The sequence below is a fragment of the Pelophylax lessonae genome (assembly GCF_965119305.1).
Source record: "Pelophylax lessonae genome assembly, chromosome: 3".
Taxonomy (NCBI): domain Eukaryota; kingdom Metazoa; phylum Chordata; class Amphibia; order Anura; family Ranidae; genus Pelophylax; species Pelophylax lessonae.
Genome location: NC_138770.1, coordinates 507,892,806 through 507,918,799, shown reverse-complemented (window position 1 = coordinate 507,918,799; position 25,994 = coordinate 507,892,806). Strand labels below are relative to the sequence as shown.

Here is a 25,994-nt window from a genome sequence, read left to right as displayed (position 1 = left end):
CAAACTCTTCTCTGTCCCGATCTTTACCAACTGTGAAAATGCAGTTGATCAATATTCAGTGTTAAAACAGTTAAAAATATTTTAACACTTTTTCTGCTTTTTTTTTTTTTTTTTTTTTTTAGCATTGGCTGGCTAAGGCTTTTACATCACTGCCTAACTCATATCAGTGAATTGGAAGCAATGATGGCAAGTGCTGCAGCACCTACAGCTAACCTACTGCAGACATGTGCCGCATTGTTGATGTCTCCCTACTGTGGCATGCATTCACCCAACATTGAAGCTGTATTGGTTAAGATTGGCCTTCAGTCAACTAGAATTGGATTACGGCTTATTGACATCCTCCTTCGTAACTGTGCAGCATCTGGTAGCGATCCTGCTGGTATGTTGCCTACTTTTCACTTTATACCTACTTTTTTATATTTAAGCTTGTTTCATCAGTACTGATTTGAAATTTTCATTTGCAGATTTGAATAGTCCTCTTCTTTTTGGAAGACTTAATGGTCTCTCATCAGATTCCACGATAGATATTCTATATCAGCTGGGTACCACTCAAGACCCTGGAACAAAGGATAGGTACTTACACTTAAAAAAATCTATTTGTATGTCAAGCAAGGCAAAATTAAAATAAAAATTAGTTAATCTCTGTTGATGTGCAAGATATGTAATATACTGTTATCATTCTTCTTGATATGAAAACACAGCTCTGAATTCCAAAGCATGTGGTTTTAGCCCTGCTTACATTATTTCTGATGGTCTAGGCCAGCCCAGGATTCCTCTACCCAGCATACCTCAGTTTTTGCTAGTGTTCCAAGAGGATAAATCTCTTTTCTATAGGTCTTCTGGGAATAAATGTTTCTCTTTCGTTAATGGAAAGAGACAGCCCTCTATAAATCTTAACTACTGGGTTATATTGCCTCCTCCAGGAGTAGGACTAGGCAGAACAAAAAACTGGCTATGCCCATGGGCCGTCCTCAGCTTGGTATGTAACCCCCCCTCTCTGCTATAAGTAGTCAGTTTTTTCTCTATCGTTCATTGACGGACACAGTTCCTGATGAATTTCAGTAGGGTTGTACTGCCCCCACAGGAGTAGGACACTAGACAGAAAAAAAGTTCTGGCTATGCCTATGGGCAGTCACAGAGGGTACACCCTCCCTCTCTCTCCCTCCAGTTTCAAGACTGAATAAGGCTACCGTTATCCCAGTGGAGGATTGGAAGGCAAAGGCTGTGGCCCGCAATATGTACTCCCTGGTGGGGTCTGCACTGAGACCGGTGTTTACGGTTGCCCATGTCACTCAAACGTTGACTGGTTATAAACTTACTACGCGGTGCCCTGGAGGGGAATCAGGTTTCCTCTGTCTTCAAGAAGCTGTTGCAGGGGCTGCAATTTGTTTGCGATGCCACGCTTGACACTGCTCCCATATTGGGCCGGCTGTCGGATTCCGTAGTGATCTTCCGGCGTATACTTTGGCTAAAGTGCTGGTTTGCAGATCAGACTTCAAAGAAGGCCTTGACTGATCTTCCTGTTCATGGAGATCGCCTGTTTGGAGCTACCCTGGATGACATCATTAAGGGTCTCACGGGGGGAAGAGTACCTTTCTTCCACAGGCTAACAAGGGTAAAGACCCTCATCGCAGACGGGGTCCCTTTTTCACCGCACACCAAAAGATTTTGTTCCTCAGGGTCAGTTGATAAGGCAAAGCCCTTCAAGACTCCCTCGGGCGGTTCCAAGCATCCCTGGTCTGGCAAACAGGGGGGACGTCTTTGCCGGTTCCTTTACCTGTGGCTATCCCGGATACCAGACAAATGGGTTCAAGAGGTCATACGATCGAGTTTTGATCAGGCCTTCCGGTAAGGTTTTTCCCTTCCACTGTGTGACTCCCCGGATCGCTTGCTGGCGCTCTCTGGGGCAGTTCAAGACCTAGTGCAACGGGGTAATAGTTCTGGTTCCGTGTGTGGAACATTTTCAGGGCTTTTATTCAAACCTGTTCATCGTTCCCAGGAAGGAAGGCAAGGTGCATCCAACCCTGGACCTGAAAGCACTAAATTGATTTGTGCGAGTTCAAAAGTTCACACGGTGGTGGCCTCCCTACATCAGGGGGATTTCCTGGCCTCCATAGATATCAAAGATGCCTATCTTCACATCCCAGTCTGTGCAGGACACCAACTGTTTCTCCATTTTGCCAGGGGAGAGAATCACTATCAGTTTGTGGTGTTAACCTTTGGTCTCGCCTCGGGTCTTCAGAAAGGTGTTGGCTCCGATCCCGGTGCTGTAGCGGCAGCTGGGGATATCGGTCCTGGGTTATCTGGACGATCTGCTTCTCTTTGCGGAGTCTCCTACGGTGCTGGAAACAAATTTTGGCAATCACCATGAGAACTCTGGAGGAGTTTGGGTGGATTCTGAACCTTCAGAAGTCATCCTTGGTCCCTTCCATGAGACTGGATTACCTGGGCCTGACTTTGAACACGTCCTCAGCCAGGGCGTTTCTGCCTCAGGAAAAATTCCAGACTGCGGTTCAGCTGCTGCTGTCCAGCAGGTGGTCATCCGTTCAGACCTGTATGAGAGTTCTGGGACTGATGGTGTCGTCCTTCCAGGCAGTCCCCTTTGCTCAATTCCACATGAGGATCCTCCAGAAGGAAATCCTTCTCAAATGGAACAAGAATCCAAATTCCCTGGACATTCAGATCCAGCTGAGCCAGGCGACGGAGTCCCTGATCTGGTGGCTTCGGTTCCCGATGTTCAAGCAAGGGAAATCCTCCCTCCCTATATATTGGACAATTGTCGCCACAGGTGCAAGTCTGTCTGGATGGGGGGGGGGGGGGGAGTTCTCGAGAGGTTGTCTGCTCAAGGAGTCTGGTCCCTGGAAGAATCCAGGTTACCGATCAATGTTCTGGAGCTGAGAGCGATCCGGCTTTGCCTAGTACACTGAACGCACGCAGTACCTTCAGGGTTGTCCAGTGTGCATTCAATCGGACAATGCCAGGGCCGTGGCTTATGTCAATCACCAAGGGGGCACCAAAAGTGCCCCTGCGGCCTTGGAAGTGGCAGGCATCCTTCGTTGGGTGGAACGCTTTGTTCCAGCTCTCTCCGCTGTTCACGTTCCAGGAGTGGAAAATTGGCAGGGGGATTACCTCAGTTGACAAGCCCTGGGATGCAGGGGAATGGTCCCTCCATCTGGAGGTGTTCCAGCAGTTGTGCCTTCGTTGGGTCACTCCAGATGTAGATCTGTTTGCATCTCGGGTCAACAGAAAATTATAGGGGTTTGTGGCCCACTCCCGGGACCCTCTGGCGGACACCACAGACGTGCTGGTGGCCCCGTGGGGTCATTATCAGCTGATGTAAGTCTTTCCTCCAATCTTCCCTCCTGCTTTACGGTCGCTGGCTTTGAAGGCTTGGCTGTTGAAAGCTAGATGCTGAAGGACAGGGGTTTGTCTGCTTCAGTGTTTCCCACTCTGCTTAAAGCGAGGAAAGCGACTTCTAGGATTTTTGGAAGTCGTATATTGCGTGGTGTCAGTCTCTTGGGGATCCCCCTCGCTCTTACTCAGTGGCTCGGATCTTGGCTTCCTTCAACGGAAAGTTGATCAAAAGCTGGCCTTGAGTACTCAAGGGTCAGGTTTCGACCTTGGCAGTTTTCTTCCAAAGGCCATTGGCACCCATTCCCTGGTGTGTAACTTCATCCAGGGGGTGCGACTCTTGGTACCTCCGGTGCAACCTTCGTTGCCACCTTGGGACCTTAATTTTGGTGCTGTCGGTTCTACAGAAACCTCCCTTCGAAAGCATTCAGGAGATTCCCCTACTTAACATCCCAGAAGGTAGCCTTTTTGGTGGCTATCACTTCTGTGCACAGGGTTTCAGAACTGGCAGCGTTGTCCTGTCGTCCTCCTTACTTGGTGGTTCACAGGAATAAAGTGGTACTTCGTCCGGATCCGTCCTTCCTTCCAAAGGTAGTTTCCAGTTTTCACTTAAATGAGGACATCGTGTTAACCCTCTTTGTGTCCTAAGCCAAAACATCCTAAGGCGTTTGCACTGCATACTCTGGATGTGGTTCGGGCAATCGGGGTGTACTTGGCGACTACTGAGTCTTTTTGGAAGTCAGATTCGTTCTTTGTACTCACGGATGGCCCTAAAAAAAGGGCTGCCTGTGTCTGCAGCGACTATTTCCAGATGGATCAGACAGACGGTGGTGCAGGCTTGTGTAAGATTAAGGGGCACGTTCCCCCTTTCCCTGTTAAGGCGCTTTCTGCTCGGGCGCTTAGTACTTCCTGGGCTTTTCGCCATTAGGCATCTGTGTTTCAGGTTTGCAAGGCGGCTACCTGGTCGTCTGTTCACACCTTTACCAAATTTTATAAGGTGGATGTGCTGGCAGCTGCAGATGCTTCTTTTGGCCGCAAAGTTTTGCAGGCTGCTGTTTAACCACTTCAATACCGGGCACTTTTCCCTCTTCCCGCCCAGGCCAATTTATAACTTTTTGCGCTGTTGCATTTTGAATGACAATTGCGCGGTCATGCAACACTGTACCTAAACCAAATTCATGACATTTTTTCCCCACATAGAGTTTTATTTTGGTGGTATTTGATCACCGCAAGGTTTTTTCTTTTTTGCTAAACAAATAAAGACCGAAAAGTTTGAAAACAAAAAACATATTTTTTTTTTTTTTAAATTTTGTAAATAGATAATTTTTTCCTGCACTGATCAGCACTGATCAGCACTGATGAGGTGGCACTGATGAGGTGGCACTGATGAGGTGGCACTGATGAGGTGGCGGCACTGATGGGGAGAGCACTGACAGGCTGATTGCCATCCCTGGTGGCCATGGTGGGCATCCCTGGGGTCATGGGTGGGCATTCCTGGTGGTTCTAGTGGCACCCCCCTAAGGGTCTGCACTGGTAATCAATGCTCTGATTACCAGTACAGACCCCCCCCCCCCCCCCCCCCGTCATGAGAGCTGCAGATCGGCTCTCCTCTACTGTGCCTGTCAGGCACTAACCTGATGAAAGCCAATCAACGGCACTTCATATTTACTATGTGACCAGCTGTGATTGGACACAGCTGGTCACATGGTAAAGAACCTACCGAGATCGGAGATGCGGTGTGCCGCTCTTTCTGTCTTGTCAGGAGTAAGGACCTAGGCTCCCGGCTAGGATCTCTGGTCCTAGCAATTTTTTTCTCCTTCCTTAGATCTTTTTTGTTTTTTTCTCTCAGGAGATCTGCAATCAACTGCTGGGCTGGATAATCTAGCTCAGATGGTCCGCACAGCCAGCAAGCGCGTGCAAACTGCAGCTACGTGCTAGGTCGGCCACAACATAGCCTCACGGGCAGGGACTGGGCTCCCATTCCCCACTGTCTGGACCTAGAGTCTGGTGGGGGGGGGGGCCCATGGCATAGAACGCAGCAGAGACACCTGGGGTCCTTTGCTATTCCCGCTACTCTAAGTGTCCTGAGATAGTGTGTCCTTCCCTGGTAGTCTGGAGGGGTCCCAGTGTAGGAGACCCCTAGGTGCATGCCCTACTGTTTGCAGTGTGGTTATAGTGCAGGGGGGTCCCATTGCAGATACTGATGCAGAGTCTCCCCTAACTAATGTGTGTTCTATGTTCGGGGCGATCCCATTGCAGAGGGTGCAGCATTGCAGAGGGTGCAGCATTGCAGAGAGTGCAGGGAAGATCCTGGCAGCATACTTCAGCGCTTGTAGCTCATGGTGGCCATTTTCTTTCCTCTTCCTGTGTTTGGGACATATGAACAGGGATGGTGTCCATTATGATGCTGGGTTCGAATTCTCGGTGCTCCTCCGATCAGTGGAGTGAGTCCTTGGGGGTCCCTGTTATCTCCCTCTCTGCTGTTAGATACCCAGAGCCTTGAGGGGATCCTTTTTGTACTGCAAGGTCTTCCTTTCCTTATGAAGCCTCAGGGTCACATCTACCCCCACTGACCCCTTTATGGAGGTGGCAGGTCCCTCGGAACCCCTGATGGCGGTCCTGTAGTCCTTAGTGTCCCGGGTGGAAGTTGTGTGTGGGCAAAGGCCCAAGAGGAAGCGTCCTCACCTTCCCCTGCTCAGTCTGTCTCATCTGTTTCTGAGCCTGATGCTACCATTAATACGGCCCATCCAGGGGGACTTAATATCACACCCCCAGATCCACTTGATAGTGAGGATGATTCCTCCATGGTCGCAGTAGAAAATAGTGCTGGTAGACGCACTTATCACTGCAGTGCAAGAGATTTGAAAATGGAGGATGTTGTTGTTGTAGCCACGGATGTGGCTGTGTCGTTTGGTATGCATAGGTCACCTCTTACTCCAAAGGTGTTTCCTTATGTGCCTTATTTTGGCAGGTTTTCCTGTAAGGAATGGGAAAACCAAAATTACCCTTTTGTGGTGCCAAAACGTTTTGCCAAAAAAGTGGACTAGTTCACCAGTGGTGGACCCTTCTGTTTACAGGTTGAATAAATCAACCATGATCCCAGTGGAGGACGCGGCTGATAGGAAAGCGGAGGTTGTGGCACGCAGCATGTTTACTTTGGCTGGTTCGGCATTGCAGCCGGTTTTTGTCTCAGACCTTAGCTGAATGGGCCAAGCTTTTGTGCCAGGGCGTGGGGGTGGGGTGAGCAGGTCCCAGCTGCTTATGTTGATTTAGCGGACCAGTTGCATCATGGGCTGCAGTTTTTGTGATGCAGCTTTGGATACAGCTCCTGTGCTGTCCAAACTTTTTGTTTCAGCGGTGGTGATTAGGCGCATGTTGTGGCTTAAGAATTGGTCCGCATCCTCCAAGAAAGCTCTCATTGATCTGCCCTTTCAAGGCTATCGCCTGTTTGGGGCTACCCTGGATGACATCAAGTGTATCAAAGGGGGGGTGTAAGAGTACCTTCCTGCCACAATCTGGGAAAGGGAAGGAGCCTCATCGCAGACAGGGGCCCTCCTTCTCCACCCATAGAAAATTTTGTGCTTCTGAGACGGAGATTAGGGAAATAGATCTTTCAAATCTTCCCCAGGAGGTTCCAAGCAACCTTGGTCTGGTAAGCCTAGAGCTAGCCTCTCTGGACCCACAGGCAAGACCCCTTCAGCATGAAGGTTTGCCCTCACCCATTATTGGAGGGGAGGACATCTTTGCTGGTTTCCGGCCCCGTGGACTTCTTTTGGGAGCGTCAAGAAGATCCGCAAATTGTTTTTTTTATGGGAAACCCAGAAAGGGGGGCAAAGTTTGTTATTTTCAGCTTTTTTAGGTCCTAAGTCTCCTTGTGCAGATTTAATTGAAAGCCATGAACTGAGGTATAGAGGTTTGTCTGGATCAGTGATCCCTACTATGGTGAAGACATGGAAGAAATCTTCCAGCAAGAGACACCAAGAAATGTAAGCTTTCCACATACGATGGTATGAGTCGATTGGCACTCCTCCTCGATCCTTTTCTTTGGCTCAGATCTTAACCTTTCTTTAACTGGGCGTTGTTCAGATGTTGGCCTTGAGTACCATCAACTCTTTAGTTCGTACCTTCATTTAGGAGGTTCGACATGTGGCTCCATCTGTACGTTTCTCTCTTGCCGCCATGGGATTTAAATGTAGTGCTTTTGGTTTTCCAGAAACCTCCATTTGAGAATATTCGGTAGATTCCCTTGTCTGTTATCCCAGAAGGTGACATTCTTGGTGTCTATTAGTTCGGCCCACAGGGTATCGGAATTGACGGCATTATCCTGTCACAGTCCCTATTTGGTGGTCCATAGGAATAAAGTGGTTCTTCGTCCCTGGCCATAATTCCTGTCCTAAGTTGTCTCTGCCTTCCATTTGAATGAGGACATTATGTTGCCTTCCTTTTGTCCAAAGCCGGCTCATCCCAAGGAATTTGCTTTGCAAACCTTGGATGTGGTTTGTGAGATTTGGTTGTATCTGGCAGCTACTGCATCCTTTCAGGTCAGACACTTTTTGTGGTTATGGATGGACCAAGAAAAAGGCTGGCTGCCTCTTTGCCTACCATCTCAATATGTTTCAAACAGACGGTGTCTCAGGCCTATTTCAATAAAGGTCAAGTTCCACCTTTCCCTTCGCGGCGCATTCTTCTCGGGTGCTGAGTGCTTCTTGGGCTACCGTCATCGGGCATCAATCTTGCAAGTTTGCAAGGCGGCCACTTGGTCGTTGGTGCATACCCTCTCAAAATTCTGTAAGGTAGATACTTTGGCATCTGCGGATGCTTCTTTTTGCCGCAAAGTTTTGCAGACTGCTGTTTAAGAGGGGCTGTTCCCTCTTGAGGTGTGTTTTTCTATTAAATTTTTTTTTTTCCAATGGGGCTCCTGTGTCCTGGTTAAGGTCACTTATGTTTAGCCTTGGGTTATTTTCCCCAACCCTCATTTTCCTTTTGGCACTGCTTTTGGACGTCCCACTAGTTATAAATTATGAAGCGCTGTGTCCATCGAACGAAAGAGAAAATGGGATTTTTGTGTTTACAGTAAAATTCATTTCTCGGAGTTCAACGGCGGACACAGCACCCACCCCCCTAGGGAGTTCTGATACTTCAAATGCTGCTTGATACTAAACTGATTACCTAGAGCAGAGAGGGGGGGTTATATACCAAGCTGAGGACAGCCCATGTGCGTAGCCAGGTGTTTTTTGTAATGCCTAGTCCTACACCTGAAGGAGACAATATAACCCAGTAGTTAAGATTTATGGAGCACTGTGTCTGTCGATGAACTCCGAGAAATGGGTTTTATGGTAAGTACAAAAATCCTATTTATTTGCAGGTCTTTTTACTTCTGTGTTTTTGGTTTTCTTCTTCCATTGACTTTAATTAAGATTTCCAGGTCCAAAGGTATGACATTGTCTCATCTCTTGTCCTGTATCTGAAGACTTACTTTTTGAGTAGGCCAAGCACTGGGAGCTGCGTTATTTGCACCACTGTGCACTTTTCAGATTTCCTGCTTCTTACTGTTTTACCATGCAAAGGGTAGACGCTGGGGGACTGAACATGGACATCTGGGTGAAGTGCTGCATGTGCTCTTTCCTGCCATTCGATTTAGGGCAGCACTTTCCTTCTGTTTCTGCTTTGAAAAGCACCACATGGAACTCTGATCTCAGATAAGTTCCTACTGCCCATCTACAGTAACCTTGGTTCCATTTGGCCATCCAACCATCATTAGTGGTCAGTTGCCTAGGTTTTTCTACCTGAGGCCTTTCCTCACATCTGGAGCTCAGTGGATCGCTTACACATGGTCGCAACATATCTGTTCCCAGACACACAGGGTACAGTTCTTACATTTTCCCAACAGTTCCAGGGGCATTTACTCTGAGTGGACTACCGTCTTAAATCCAGTGACTCTGATTATATGGTCACCTCATTTGAGTCTCTTTAGCTCAATAAGACTCAATAATACTGCAGCCACACAAAATTTGTCGTCAAATTCCCAAAAATGCATATTGACCTTCAAATGTGCCTCTGTGCATTCCTCTTTAGATTCATAATCTGATCTTTCGAAGACCTCAGAAAAGACTGGGTCTCCAGTTGCAGTGACCTTCTGTGACTCAGAATCCCTCAAAGTCTGTTTCTGAAGAGAATATTTTTCAGGCACTGTACTTTTCTCCCATGACCTCAGAATTGCAAGATGTAATTTCAGCCCTTATGGAAGCAGTTTTTTTTAAATTTAATTTGAAGATGTAGGCTGTCTTTAGCCTTGGGTTCATCAGAGCTCGTAGACATGCAAGACCTTTCCCCACTCAGGAAGTAAAATGGCTTTTTTTCCACAAAGGATAGCTGATAAGACACAGCAGTAGCCAATTCAAAGACTGGAGCCTGAATATCTTTTGGTGAGAGGACATATCCAGTGTCATTTTTGGGAACTCCAAAAGTCCAGTCAGAGATTCTGAGAGTACCATTGGGAGTCCCCTCATTATTCTCCCTCTTCAGGAGACTCCCTGAGCTACTAGGTCAGCTTAGACCAGCTTTGACTGTCTCCCATGCACATCTGATTCTTTTCACTGCATGAATTCCTGTTTGCCCTTTCTTGGCATTACCCATTTTGCAATGCTTACACAACCTTCTGTAATGAGAGTAGGCATTTTGGATCCTGGTGGAAATCATCTCCCTGAGAGGGCTTAAAGAAGAAGTGCTTCTTTTTGACCCCCCCCTCCACCCCTCACTTTCTCCTGATCTAAACGGTCCCACTTTTCCTCTCCACAGATTTATACCTAATGAGATCTGGCACCCTTGGCTTCTGTAGATTGCACATTTTGAAGGCCATAGAAAAATAACCATCCTTAGACGCAAAAAAAAAATAAAAAATGGGTTTGCCTAATGGGAGTGGTTATGCCTAGGAAAACGATTACCCTTTTTGGGGGGGGGGGGTTTGGCAAGTGTCCAATCACCTGAAGGAGGCAGCAAAGCCCTATCGTAATGGACATGAAGAAGTTTTGTGTCCCATGGTGTACAATAAAGTAAAGCCAGAACTCCTCCAACAATTTACTTGCAAGTGTAACGTTTTATGCGCCCCTCACCATGCAAAATAAGATTCCTAAAGGCCCGTACACACGTACCGATTGTCGGCCGTAAGTATTCGGCCAACGGCCGATTGTCGGCTTGTTAGTATGATGCTTCCGACAACCAACTGCGACTTTTCGGCCGAACAAAATCTGGTGTGCAGGCTTTAAAATGTTTGTTGGCCAACAAAGAACGGCCAATTGTTCGTCAGTCAGTACAGATTTCGGCCGACAAAAATGTGATGATCAAGACTGGGCATGCTCAGTGAAGAAAAAACACACGAAAAGTAGACCAGAACATGACATCACTTCTGCAGTTGGTTGTTGTTGGCCGACAAAATTCGTGTGCAGTCTTGAGCACTTTTCAACCAACAAAACAGCACCGGACAAAAGACGGCCGATCGTTTGGCCGACAATCGGTATGTGTGTACAGGGCTTAAGTCCTGCGGAAAATTCTGTGGGAATTCACCTTCTTAGCCTTGAGACGTGTAGGGATAACCAAATCAAAAACTCCCCTCTCTCTTTCTCTCTCCCTCCCTCTTCCTCTCCCTCTCAAAAACCCTGGCTTCAACAGCTAAACCATTAAAACTTGCGCTCGTAAAACATTTTGGAATATCAGACCTTGTGATTGCGGACAAGTTTACGATTTTGAAGTATCACCAAGTGCCCTAAACCAAAAAGTTCTCCAGGTCTCTGCCCCAACCGATCAGGCTGGCACCTATTGTCAGGGCCTTCCAGGACATCAGCGCAATGACCACCTGACCGCCAGCACCGGTGTGGACTTCAGCCAGTTTGTGGAAAGCTTTGTCTTGTGGTGATGGAGGACCCAGCAACTATTTTCTTATTCTACATTGATGAGCTATTTAGTTGGGAGAGGCCTGGAACTAACCTGTGCAAAAGACTCCACCTTTAAGGAAGCAACCAGCTTGTCCAGAACTCTCATTCTGAAGTTTGAGGGTTGATGCAGCTCCTAAAGCTACTGCACCTGAGTTTGGAGCAACAAGCTCTGAGGAGGATCACTCTTGACTGATCTTTGTTCAGGATCAGGCTCAAGTATTCCAGTCAATGTGGTTTTTGGAAGTTTAGACTCAACCTAAACTTTTCCAAAGGGAATACCAACGGTTGCAAATTGGACTCCAGAAGAGAAGCAGAGTGCTCCCTGAGAAGATTGTCTGGGTAACCCACAATAGGAATACCATATGGAACACAGTAGGTCCAAGACAGCATGGTGAATACCCTGGGGGCAATGAATACCCTGAACAGCAAGGCTACAAACTGAAAATGTCTGTTTTCTACCTCAAACCTGAGGTACCTTTGGTGGGGCAGGTAAATTGGCATGTGCACATATGCATACTTTTTATTTACTGACTTCAGAAAAGTCCCCCTATTGAAGGAAAGTGACCATTGAGCTGACAGATTCCATTTGGAATTTTGCACAGAAAGAAACCCGTGGAGCCGAATGAAATCAAGAATTGGGTAATGTCCCAGTTTGGCTATTGTGAAAGGGTTCGGATAGAAACCATGAAACTTTTTTTCCTCTAAGACTTGCAATTACTCTTTGTGCGAGTGACGACCAAGTGCCTGAAAAAGATTGCTTTTCCTTTTTGGATTCAACAACACATTTGACAGCGTGAAATGAGGGAGAGACAAAAGGAAAACTCAGACATTCCAGTTTGTAACCCCTAGATACTACGTTGCAAACCCAATCGTCCGCGGTCTCTACTGTCCAAAGGGGTGTCTTCTATTTAAAGACCTTGGGAGCCAAGATTTCTTGCGGTATTAACATTTGGTTTTGGCTGAGAGCCCAAGGCTGAGGAATGCCAAAAGGAATGCACCTTGAAAGTAGAAAAAGGGACTCTCTTCTGTACACCGGACTTTGCCTTCTTCTTGAGCAGTGAAAGGTTGCTCTTACCCACAATTTCTTTGGAATGTAATCATCCAATTCAGGCCCAAATGTTCCCCTTGAAAGGGTACACGTTCAACTTGCTTTTTACAAGGCAGTTCTACTGACAAACGCTTCAACCAAGGGATTCTGTGCATATGTATGGACAAAAGGCCCAGATATGAGTGTTTTCAAATAATTTAACGCATCCGCCGAAAAACGAAGTGCTTCAGAAAAATCTTACATACACCTAGCAGATTCAGTGTCTCTCCAAAAAGAGTCCTTTTCCTTCATCTGTTGAGCCCAAACCTTAAGAGCCTGAAACACACATACAGCTGCAGCTGTCAATTGCAGAGTCAACCCCACTAGGGCAAAGGAGGACTTCAATAAGATATTCTTCATTGCATCTTTAACCACTTAACCACCGCCCACCACAGATTTACTGCGGCAGGCAGCCGCTCCTGGGCAAACAAACGTCGTACTACGTTGCTCGCTCAGGAGGCTCTAGGGGGAGAGCGCGCACCGCCGCCGGCGCACTCCCGCCCCTGCTTGTCAGCGCACTCCCGCCCCCACTCATCAGCTGGGGAGCCAGTGCGTATGACCGGCGGCCCCTCGCGATCTCCCGCCGCTGAGAGAGGAGGTCAGGCGGCTGATGTAAACAGCAGTCTATTATTATCCCTGAAGTGATCACAGAGGCTATGTGATCCTGCTATATAAGATCGCATGTCTCTGTGATGACTTCACAAGCCACGCCCCCTGAAAGTTAGAATCACGCCCCTAGGGACACATTTAACCCCTTGATCGCCCATACTGTTAACCCCTTCCCTGCCAGTGTAATTTTTACAGTAACAGTGCATATTTTTAGCACTGATTACTGTAGTAATGTTACTGGTACCCCCAAAAGTGTCAAAAATGTCAGGGGTCCGGTCTGTCCACCGCAATGTCGCAGTCCCGCAATAAATCGCAGATCGCCGCCATTACATAGTTACATAGTAGTTGAGGTTGAATAAAGACAATAGTCCATCCAGTTCAACCTGTGTAAGTGTGTGTGGCCGTAATCCTCTCATACCCCTGAATGTTCTGATCATTGAGATGTACGTCCAAGAGTCTTTTGAAAGCAACCATACTTCCCGCAGAAACCACCTCTTGTGGTAGAGAATTCCACAATCCTATAGCCCTATCAGTAAAGAAACCCTTGCGTTGCCTGAGGTTAAAACGCTTCTCCTCTAATCGCATTGTATGCCCTCGAGTCCTCATGCAATCCTTTCGACTGAACAGCTTTTTTTCTATGCTGAGTTCACCATTGAGGTATTTATAAATTGCGATCATGTCCCCTCTCAGCCGTCTCTTCTCCAGGGAGAATAAATCAAGCAATTGCAGACGCTCTTCATAATTAAGGTCTTCCAATCCCCTAATTAGTTTAGTTGCCCTTCTCTGGACTCTCTCCAGCTCCAACACATCCCTCCTGAGGACTGGCGACCAGAACTGGAAAGAATACTCCAAATGCGGTCGGACCAGAGTTTTATAAAGTGGTAGGATTATAGTTTTATCTCTGGAATACATCCCTTTCTTTATGCATGCTAATATTCTGCCGGCTTTGGCAGCTGACGCTTGACATTGCATGCTATTGTTTAGTCTATCCTCTACCAAGACTCCCAGATCTTTCTCCATTTTTGATTCCCCCAAAGGTTCCCCCCCTAAAGTGTATTGTGCTTTTATGTTTTTAGTCCCCAAGTGCAAAACCTTACACTTCTCCACATTAAACCTCATTTGCCATTTCGTTGCCCACTCTGTTATTTTGTCCAGGTCATTCTGTAGGATATCTGCTTCATGCCGTGCAGTTATTGCCCTGCCCAATTTTGTGTCATCTGCAAAAACTGATAAAGAACTACTGATCCCGTCCTCTATGCTGTTTATGAATAAATTGAACAGGGTTGGTCCCAGGACTGAGCCTTGGGGGACCCCACTTACCACCTCAGACCAGTCTGAGTATGCGCTATTTATTACCACCCTTTGGACACGCCCTTTTATCCAGTTCCGTATCTAAGAGCAAACCTTGCGGTCGATGCCTGCAGACCTTAATTTATAAATTAAGCGCTTGTGGGGAACTGTATCAAACGCCTTAGCAAATTCCAGGTACACTACATCCACTGGTCTCCCCCTATCTAGCTCACAGCTCACCTCCTCGTGGAATGTTGAGACAAGAACGCCCATTTGTAAACCCATTACTAGTAAAAAAAAAAAATAAAAATTACATAAATCTTTCCCGTAGCTAGTAAACGCAATAACTTTTGTGCAAACCAATCAAAATACGCTTATTGCGATTTTTTTTTTTTTTTTTTTTTTTTTTTTTTACCAAAAATATGTAGCAGAAAACAAATTGGCCTAAAATGTAAATTGATTTTTTACTTTTTTTTTTTTTTTGAGAATTTCATATAAAAGAATGTGATAATTTATATTTTTTCAACATTGTCGCTCTTTTTTTGTTTATATCGCAAAAAATAAAAATCGCACAGGTGATCAAATACCAGCAAACGAAAGCTCTATTTTGTGGTGACAGCGTCACACGGCCGTGCAATTGTCCGTTAAAGTAACGTAGTGCCGAATCGCAAAATAGGGCCTGGTCAGTGAGCAGCCAAATCCTCTGGTCTTATTCTCTGGTCTTAAAGTGGTTAAAAGCTTGTACTTTAGCCATTGTCACATTTAAGGTCTTGTTAAGATGGGAAACTGCCAGGTTGCTAAAGCAGATGCCATGACCCCAGTTAAATAACCTTTTGGGAAGACATGTCCAGGAGTGGCAACTTCTAGTTGGTTTGAATTACATCTGCCAAGAAACCAACAAATTCCCAGTAGAAGGCAAACCAGGTACCTGGGTTTCTTCAGGAGTAGACTCCTCGGAGCAAGAATTTGTAACATCCTTCACCCCTTGAGACCCCGCCTCTTCCTGTAGCGGATACTTTGCTGGTTCCTCTTTTGTCAAAAGAAAAGGATAGCATTTAACCAACACGAGCCAACCCAGAGAGGAAACCAGCCAGTTGTTTTAAACTGGCAATAGTCAATAAAAATTCCTCCCTTTTACACACAAGAACTGGAGGATGGTGCCCCAGAAGGAATAGGAAAAAACAGACAAAGGGAATCCGAGCCACCCAGAACCATATAATCCCCCAGGTAAGATTGCATAGGAGGGAGCTATTACTCTCTTCTTGCCCGATGGAACCTTCTCGTTTACTTTCCCCACCTCTCCCATCCCAGATAAATGCCCTCCTGAGACAGTTTGGGCTCTAGCTGTGAAAACAGTCAACAGTCCATTAGAGAGGAGCAATGATAATAGCAAAAAAAATAACCATCTCATAAAAGTGTTCTGTGTGTTGTCCAGTGATCCTGAAAGCAGTGTGCACAAAGTCCTTTGAGCTGGAGAAACCTGTGAGCGGCTCTCCTGGTTCAAGATGGTGGATGTGTTCGCTATGCCTCTGAAGGCGCACTGCAATTTCGCCCTAGCTGCCCATACAGAGGAGAGGGCAAAGAGCATACCCTACCCAATCGGTGCCAAAAGGCTCTGGACCGCCCCTCCTGAACACTGCAATGTAGCTTCTCGAAGAGCCACTAGGAGAGATAGTGTGCAGTGAAGCAGGCTTAAGGCATAAACAAGGAGACCACTGAAAACACCTACACCCCCCCCCCCTCACTTCCCAAGGATACAGTACCAGAGCAGCCTTTGTCAGAGGCACTCAAGGATTAATGCTGCAGGACCCCTAAGGGGTCCAAACTTCACCCATCAAGACAGGCATGCCACTAGGGCCTTTGAAGACACGAATCCTGGGCTATAGATTACTGCCCTGATCCCATATAGTACTCTACTAGCCCAACAGGCAAAGGATTGAGCACAGTCCAGTGTCAAATGTAACATTGCAGGTCGTCCCCGCAAGTCAACGGTAGGGTCAAGGGACCAGTCCAAAAACTGAGGCTGTGTCTTACTGGGAGGGATTGTGCCCGCGAGGGTCTTTTTATCTTTGCCAGTGTCCAATTACCTGAATGTGGCAGCATGACACTATTATCATGAATATGAAGACGCTGTTTGTCTTGGGATGAACTCCAAGAACATGATTTTAAAGGTACACCAAAAATCTAATTTTCTCCAATTGGGAGTGGACCAGATTTTGGCCCCGAGTACAGTTAAGAGTCGAATCTTAGCCTTGGCAGTTCTGTTCCAGAGACTTATTACTGTTTGTGCTTTCCTACAGGATTTCCTGCACATTTTTCCCGCTTGCTACAAAACTGGAGAGCAGCTCCTAGTGGCTGATGGGTAATAGCTCAGGAACAGCCCCCTAGAGGTGTGTTATGCGTAAAGGCTTTTGTATGTTAACCTTTTTACTGCCTAGCCTGCTCCTGCAGAGGAGGCCATTATCCACTAGTGAAGGCTAACTGAACGGGCGGCGACTGTCAGAGGACTCGGAGAACATAATTTTAGAGTAAGTTCTTACAAAAATTCTATTTTTTGGTGGCTATAACCTCTGCACACAGGGTGTCAGAACTGGTGGTGTTATCCTGTTGTCCAACTTATTGGTGATTCACAAGGATAAGGTTGTGCTTCGCCCCTGTTGTCATTCCTTCCTAAGGTGGTCTCTGACTCATTTTAAAGAAGACGTTGTGTTGCCTTCCCTGTGTCCCAGGCTAAACACCCGAAGGAAATTACCTTGCTTGCCTTGGATGTAGTGTGGGCAATTAGGGTGTACCTGGCAGCTATGAGTCTTTCAGGAAGTCAAACTCTCTATTTGTACTCACAAACAGAGGGTTGTCTGCTTCTTCTGCAACCATTTCCAGATGGATCATACAAACAGTGGTTCAGGCCTATTGCATTGGGGTCAGGTTCCTCCTTTCCCTGTCAAGGAGCACTCTACTAGGGTGCTTAGTTTCTCCTGGGCTTCCGTCATCAAGCATCAGTGACGCAGGTTTGCAAGGCCCCTACCGAAGAAGCCAAACGGAGCCCACGCTCCAGGCGTAACGCGTATAGGGAGGCGGAGCCTGCGTGCCTGACGTCGATCGCTCGGGTGCTACTCTCCAACACTGAATGCCATAATAGCAGCCAGGCTGAGTGCCCAACAAATGTGAGTTACCCCTTTATGCTCAATAAAAGCTCATTATTTACATTCAGAGAGCACTAGATCTTTGCTTTATCTTTATTTTATGTCCTGGCGACCCCCGGAGGTGAAGGCTGGAGAGGTTACCTGTGATAGTCTGTTTATCCCCTGATATGCTCATGCTGGCCCTTTTGGGTCTGGTATCAAGGTGAGAGGCCAATCTTACTGGTGGAGGGAGTTCACACACTGGTGGTTCCTGCTTGATTCACAAGGGATTGAGGCTGTCCTGTCATCACCTGGATATACTAATCATTACTTTGGAGCACTTTATATGAACATTTAGGTTTCATCATAGCACATATGATGGACACCATATTTTGTTGATAACACTTGTTGATTCATGTAATCACTAATTATTTTTGTGCACTTCTGGCGCAGCACGTTTTTTGATTTTTTTGCAAGGCCACCTGGTTGTTGGTGCACACTTTTACAAACATTTTTATAAAGTGGTTGTGTTGGTATCTGCGGATTCTTCTTTTGGCCGCAAGGTTTTGCTGGCTGCGGTTTAGAGGACCCTGGTCCTCTTTGAGGGTGTATTGTGTTTTTTTCAGGTGAGCTCCAGTTGTTAATGGTTGAGCTCCATGTTACCTGGCTGGCTATGGTTAGCCATGGAAATTTTTTACTGCTTTTTTCCCACCCCTCATATTTAACACTGCTTTGGGACATCCCGATAGTTAAGAAGAATCAGGAGCTGTCCTTCAATGAACGAAAGAGAAAATGGGATTTTTGACTTACGGTAAAATCAGTTTCTCTGATGCTCATTGATGGGCACAGCACCCACCCCTCTGTGGAGTTGGCTTTCTTCTGACACTGCTTGTAGCAAAACTGAGTGCCTATAGCTGAGTGGGAGTGTATACTCCCTTGGACTGGCATAGGCGTAGTAAAGCTTTTTCCTGCCTAATGTCCTCCTGTAAGGGGCAGCATAACCCAATGTTTAAAAATCATGAACTGTGCCCAGTGAACATCATAGAAATGGATTTTACGGTAAGTCAAAAATCTCATTTTTTGGGAGTACCAGCCCAATTCCAAAAAAATTAGGACTCTTGCAAATCATTGCATTCTGTTTTTATGTAGATTTTACACAATCTAATTTTATTCACAATAGAAAACAGAAAGCATGTAATGTTTAAACTGAAAAAATGTACAATTTTAAGAAAAAAAAGGTAATTTTGAAATTGAGGGTAGCAACACTTCTCAAAAAAGTTGGATCAGGGCAACAGATAGCTGACAAAGTGGTTCTAACAAGTAAGAGCTGGAAGAACATTTTCCAAATATTTAGTTTGGCAAGAGGTCAATAACATGATTGGGTATAAAAAGAGCATCTCGGAGGTAAAGATGGGCAAAGGCTCACCAGTCTGTGAAAATCTGCGTCAAAATATTATCGAACAATTTCAGAATAATGTTCCTCAATGTAAAATTGCAAAGACTGTAGATTATCATCTGCAGTACATAATATCAAAAGATTCAGAGAATCTGGAGAAATCTCTGTGCGCAATCAAAGGCCAAAACACAATGTTGGATGCCTGTGAGCACAGAGGTGCTAGTACTGTGCAAAATGTGGGTGGTATCCGCATTATTTAAGAAGCACTAAATCGGCTTAAAATGGCTTTGGTCCAGAAACAGACAATATAAAGGTAAACACATCTAAACACATAATTTACTTGGCATAATACTCAGGTGAGGTAAAAGTTATTGTCGCCATTTAAACAGGCATCAAGGTATCGCTCAATCTATCCAAAACTAAGCTCATATTTCTTCCCCCACGTGCTCCTTCCTCTGACTTCTCAGTGAAAATCATCAGCCTAACTATCATCTCGTCCTCACATGCCAAGGTTCTAGGTGTAATCCTGGACTAGGTGTAATCACTAACCTAGTCTAAAAATACCAACCGAATCATTCTCTTTGTTCCTCCCAAGACTTCCTGCTCTCTAACTCCCTTGTCACTTCCTCCCTCCCATGCTCACTTCCAGGACTTCTGCAGAGCCTCTCCCATCCTCTGGCACTCCCTACCCCCTATATATCCGACTATCTCCCACTCTGTCCACTTTAAAACTATCCCAAAAAAAAAAATCTTAAGTGAGCATATCCTGCTCCCAACAACTGTACATTTATTTTCTTTATCAGCCTATCCCCATTTTTTTTACTTTTGTATCTCTTGACTTTTCCTCTTAGATTGTAAGCTCTAACGAGTAGGGCCCTCTGATTCCTCTTTTATTAAACTGTATTGTAATTGTACTGTGTGCCCTTATGTTGTAAAGTGCTGTATAAACTGCTGGCTCTATATAAATCCTGTATAATAAAAATAACTACAAACCACAAGCGTAATTGTGGAAAAGATTTAAAATAAAAAAATAGATGCAGTGCATCTGGAAAATACACATTTTCTCATGTTTTATCCCTGAGAACTATAACCACTGCTATCAAGATTTTGCATATAAATGTTTGCAAAAAATTTCAGGTTTACTAAATTATTATTTATTTTATTTTTGTTTGTTTCTTCTGTAAGCATAAGGTATGATCAAACTTAAAAGCTAATCTGGATTTTTTTTTTTTTACTGGTATCCTGCAGAATCCAAGCACTGCTGAAATGGGTGAGCGATTCTGCTAGAGTGGCATCACATAAAAGGAGCGGCCGTAGCACTTTCATTCCACCAAGCAGCTCTTCTAGAGAGTTTGGTCTTCTTATGCCATCCCCTTCTCATTTGCACTGTGTAGCAGCAATTTTGTGGCACAGCTATGAGCTTCCTGTTGAATATGACCTGCCTGGATTGCTTAATCGAGAGCTGTTTGAGTAAGTATAAAGCATTCACATTATCATGTATGTTTGTGTATTTAAATGGTGAGATGTAAATCTATGGACAATGTATATAAGCAATGGAATGGTATAGCCTTACCATAGTGCTTTAAAAACACTACAGTGTATATAATATGTGCCTCTACGCCAGTCACTGTGTTCTCTCTGGCCTGTTAAGCAGAGATATTTCTGTGACGTCCTGCAAGCTTCACACCATGACAAACATTTTTTAAATTGCTTGCAAAATGCAGACTACAGTGTGTGTAAACTTGCAGGGTATAACTGAAAGGAGATTGTGGTGTCCCCTTTGTGTTTTAAATACGATTCTAACTGTATATGACTAAATCTGTTAAAGTATATGTATTCCAATTTTAATTTGGTGGCTTGCCCATGGTTCTACTTTGTAAACTTTTTTTTTTTTTTTACTCCCGTTAACTTTCTATGACTGTAGAATTTTAAATGTTTAAAACATGCATGTACAAATCCGTGTAGTTTATAATACAATGTGTTCTCTATTTTAGGTCCTTGCATAACTGGTCTATGTCTTTACCCTGCAACATGGTATTAAAGAAAGCTGTTGATGGTCTTCTTTGCTCGATGTGTCACATTCACCCCAACTACTTTTCATTGCTTATGGGCTGGATGGGAATTACCCCTCCACCTATACAAAGCCAGCACAGACTGTCCATTACAGATGACAGCAAAAAGCAAGATCTTAATGCTGCTCTTACAGATGACTCTAAAAATGCACAAGCACCTCTCACACTTACAGAGTCACATCTGGCCACACTTGCTGCTGCATCCCAGTCTCCTGAAGCCATCAAGCAACTGCTGGATTCTGGTTTACCATCACTTCTTGTTAGAAGCCTGGTAAACTTTTGTTTTACACACATATCTAGTTCAGACAGTGCTGCCGTCTCTATGGATGCCACACAAGAGAGGTTGCGGCGACAACATTCTTCCCTGCACTTTAGTAGGATGCCAGTAACAGCAGACTTGGTTGCACCAATTCTCAGGTTTCTGACTGAAGTTGGCAATAGTCATGTTATGAAGGATTGGCTAGGGGGTGCCGAAGTTAACCCCTTATGGACAGCACTTTTGTTTTTACTTTGTCATTCTGGAGCAAGTTCGTCAGGGCATATGAATGGATCTCAACAGACAAATGCCAATGCAAGGTGCACTTTACTGACTTCCACAGCAGGGAATGGACTTACTACTCAGCAAAGAACTGCCGTGGAGAATGCAACTGTGGCCTTTTTTTTGCAGTGCATATCCTGTCATCCAAACAACCAGAGATTAATGGCGCAGGTAGGACTCAATGGTTTAAAGCTTTTTTTAAAGAGTATTTAGCTTCTGACCGTAAAGCTACAAAATCAAAGTATATATCAAGCCAAAACCTTTTTTTTTTCCCCAGTTTTGGACAGCATGGAAAGGATTAAAACTTCTGCCTGTTTTTTTATTTTTTGTTTTCTGAAAACCTGTTGGATAGATTTTCCCCAATTTCTTATCCTATTTACAATAGTTTGACCATACAGGAAATAAGGTAAAATCTGCAACAGGAAAACCGGGAAAAAAAATCCAGCAGAGGTTCCAGCCTTTCCTAATACTTCTAAAGGAAAGCATTTTATTTCTATGTCGCTTTTGCGACAGGTTGTTGGAGTAAGCCTCTTAACTGAGCCACAGATAGCAATAAAAACTTGACCAAGTTGTAACTCCTTGTTTTTTTTTTTACAGTATCTAAAAGTAAGAAAAAAAAGTTTTTACAGAACGTATGTTTTCATTTTACAAAAAACTAGGAATAGGAGGTTAATGCCTGCATTGGTGGAATAAGTGCAAACCGCTTGTTTCCTCCCTAATAAACATGCTAATGAGACTTACATGTGATCCGGTTAGGAATTGTAGGCCATTCATATTCAAATCACATGCAATTCTTTGCAGTTCAATTTGAGCCCATTCATTTTGTATGGGCGCAATGCACACTGCATCACATGAAAAAGCATGGCATCCTTTTTTTTTTTTTTTTTTTTGCCACACCAGAATTAGATCCATACTTTGCCACACCAGAATTGGATCCATACTTTGCAATCTCGCTGCGTTTTGCGACCTGTTTTTGGTTGTAATGAACAGAATATTGACACCAATGGCAGAACACATGAACGTAGTGCGATTTCAACATGGTATGGGAAACACTCAGGATTCCCTGCATTTCTTCGCACCACATATATGTGAACTGGGGCTTGAGGAAAGATGTTTGGCTTTTTTTTTCTTTTTTTTTTTGGAGTAAAGTAGTGATTTTGCCCTTGCTAGTATGTTCTGTTTAGAATTATTTCATCTAAATAGTCCACATAAATGCATTCAGATAGAGGTGCACCGAAAATGACAGTTTTTAATTCAAAACGCAGCATGAATGCATCAATAATGATCCCTTAAGTTTTTGACGCTGTTTTTGAGTCACATGACCTTAAGCACAGTAAAATCGCAGTGAATTGCCGGCCAAATTGCTTGCGTTTTCGGCACCATAATCAGAACCTTTTTCTTTTATCGGCAATATGTCGATAAAACCATTTTCGCCAGATGTGTTTCAGCGGACCTCTACATTCAGAAAAATAAGTTTATCGGGTTACAGTGTTGTCTTAACAGTTGGGGTTTGGTAGAATATTTTTTCCAATTAGGAGCACTTTGTAGTTTTTCTCTGCCTCAGCACGGCCCCTGGACTAGTATGTCAGAGCCAGGAAATAAAGGTATTCTGCAAGCAGTAGTTCACCTAAGTAAGTCTTAGATTACCTGTAAAGTGTGATTAAGGCAGCATTTTGCTTTAATATTTTTTCTTTTTGCATTAAAATTGCATTCTGTTTACATTTAGTATACTATTACTTGACAAAGTCGGTTGTTTCTATATTGCAGTAAAAAAGGACATATTTTAAAATGTTTGCTCAAATTAGGTGTAGTATTTATTAATTGCCTTGCATTTACCAGGTTCTTTGTGAGTTGTTCCAGTCATCTCCACAGCGAGCAAATCTCCCAGCATCTGGCAATATCTCTGGCTTTATCCGAAGACTTTTTCTGCAGTTAATGCTGGAGGATGAGAAAGTAATCATGTTTCTCCAGTCTCCTTGTCCCGTAAGTATATTTAATGATTAGGTCCTTGCTACATTGCCCTTTTTGAAAATGTTAGTGGGATACCAAATGAGTAAGCCTGGGATCTTGTCAGTGAAAGGCTGAGTTGTTAACAACTAAACCATCCCACGTTTACTATGTGTACAGTTGATGAAACTGCCACTCATTTCAAAGACTTCTGTCTTGTCTAAGAAAAGTAAATGTTTTAGTAAAGGTATCTGTTCTGTACCTTGCTTTCCACTGCAATGGATAGGCCAAAACACATTAGCCAGTATTTCAATTCCTTCTTAACAGCCAGTTCCACATTCAATACGATCAGTCCCTGCAGTCTGTGCTCAGCAGAATATGCCATGTTACCAACGAAGATGGGCACAGATTCTTTGCTGGAGCCAAATGCTTAGGTGCTTTTGTACACTGCATGCAGTCCCACCTAACTAGTTGCAGGCTTTGGGCCTGCTACACAAGCCCCAAAAAATGTAATCATTGTACACAAAATGTGTGTAGCATATCCAGTCTCTCTGCCTGTTTGCCAGGACCCCTTCCAAGTAGTAAACTATGTTGGCTTTTATTAAAGCTGGCATTGTTTTTTTTACTGGGAAGGGGGTCGGCAGCTTCAGTTGTCAAAAAAAGCAGTCGGAGGGCTCTTTCACACGGGCGTTCCGATCAGATCCGCCTGTCAGTTTTTTAGGCGGATCTGATCGGATGCCCCACTCAGCCCTATGGAGCAGCGGATGTCAGCGGAGACATGTCCCCTGACACCCGCTGCCATCCGCATCCGATCCTTTCCGTGAAATCTGGATGAATCGAAACCCTATTTTCCATCCGTCCAGGGGATCGGATCAGATGATAGCGGACAAGTGTTCCGCTCTCATCCGATTCCCCATAGAGAGTAGCGGGGCTCTGACACCTACCTCTCCGCACTGTGTGCGGAGGCGGAGCTATCATCCGCCGGCTCAGCGGGGATCGGCCCCCTCTGAGCAGAGCACGGTCCGCAACGGAATGTGGACCGTGTGAAAGAGGCCTGTCAGTGTTTATAAATCATACTTGCTCAGGAAAAGATACAGTGTAACATATTGTTACTTTTGTATCATTTTGTTCATCCATCTGCAGATCTAAATCTGCAAAGTCAGTTAAAGCTACCTAACAAGTAAAATTTAAGTTTTTTTAAAAAATAAAATGTTCTTCTATTTAACCCCATATTAACTCTGTTTCTGCTAATACTCTAACTCCTTATTCTCCTTCTCCATTCAATTAGTATTTTCATACATTTTTAATTTTTTTGTTCTTTTGCTCTTATATTACCCAATAATATTTAAACTTTTTTTTTTAAAGCGGTTGTATACGCAAGAAAAAAAAAAAAAAACCCTGCAGGACAAAGGCATAATGAGCTAGTATGCATCGCATACTAGCTCATTATGAAATACCTTAGAACGAAGCCCCGACACAGTCATCTGGACAACGCTGGGGGCGCTGACATGCTCCCTCTGCGTCTCTTCCTGGTTCAGCGGCTCTGGTGCTGTGAGTGGCCGGAGCTGCGATTACGTCCCTCGGGAGTTTCACTTTCTGGCATGATCCGGCAAGGAGCTCTGAATGTCCGCCGGACCTTCAGAGCGCATGCGCCGCTGACATCAGTGGCTGCATGCAGGTTAAATATCTCCTAAACCGTGCAGGAGATATTAATTGTACCTACAGGTAAGCCATATTCTAGGCTTAACTGTAGGTAAAAGTCAAATAGCGGAGTATACTACCGCTTTAATTATCTTTACACTTTCAACATATATTTATGTATTTCACATTTTAAAAAGGTCAAAATTGCAAAAAAAAAAAATTTCTAAATTAACGTTACAATGCTTTGTACCAGAATAAAAATGTTTGTGTTTTAAGCAAGACAAATTACAGAATCAAATGTGTACTTTTCATCTGCTGTATAACATTGCATAAAAGAGTGTTTGTTTGTTTTTGTTTTTTTTTGTTTAGTTTTTTACCTTTTATTGTCTTGTCCAAAAAAAAAAAAAAAAACCCCTAAACCTCAGAGAGATGGGTTCCTTGCACCGGAACAACCCCAAGTTCCAACACCAATGGCGGATTCTAGCTCTATTTCTGGCACACATGCTTTACCTGACAAAATCAGGTTTTCCTCATCTGTCACTGTTCTTTGGACAGATTAGGGCTTTTAAGCATCTTTTGTCCAGGGCTCAGATACACCCCAGCACTTTTCCCACTACCATGTGTCAACCTGAGTCAGATTTCCATATGAAGCATGCAGACCCAAAACGGAAAGAAGAAAATATTGGGAGAAAGCTGCAGATTTACCTTTCATAGGCTGCTTTTGTGTTGAATAGGTGAGGCACTTAACAAGTTTATCAGAGGTCACTGAAGAACAGTGGGCTTCAAAAGGGTTCCAGACTCTGCTTCATCACCACTTTCTTCTTTGAAATAAACCAAATACTGCCCAAGAACAGTTAGATTTGAAAAAGGCCCCAAATTATCTCTTGTCCTAGGAGCTTTGCCAGTACCTCCAGAAGACAGGTTCACAGATTCCTACTTAATGTTTATTAACCCTTCGGCCTATCCTCTGCTCCCAGAGTGTTCACAAAGGTCTTCACACCTCTGCTGGC

General features: G+C 44.5%; 1 protein-coding gene across 6 annotated transcripts in view; it reads left to right on the top strand.

The window, feature by feature from the left end:
- BIRC6 (baculoviral IAP repeat containing 6) overlaps positions 1 to 25,994 on the top strand; it is an 807,095-nt gene that overhangs the window by 479,427 nt on the left and 301,674 nt on the right. For all 6 annotated transcript variants that reach the window (XM_082252286.1, XM_082252283.1, XM_082252284.1 and 3 more), the window contains exons 52-56: positions 123 to 379; positions 465 to 573; positions 20,035 to 20,256; positions 20,781 to 21,567; positions 23,236 to 23,379. In XM_082252286.1, coding sequence (XP_082108412.1) covers positions 123 to 379; positions 465 to 573; positions 20,035 to 20,256; positions 20,781 to 21,567; positions 23,236 to 23,379 — 1,519 coding nt within the window. The remainder of the gene's footprint in view (positions 1 to 122; positions 380 to 464; positions 574 to 20,034; positions 20,257 to 20,780; positions 21,568 to 23,235; positions 23,380 to 25,994) is intronic.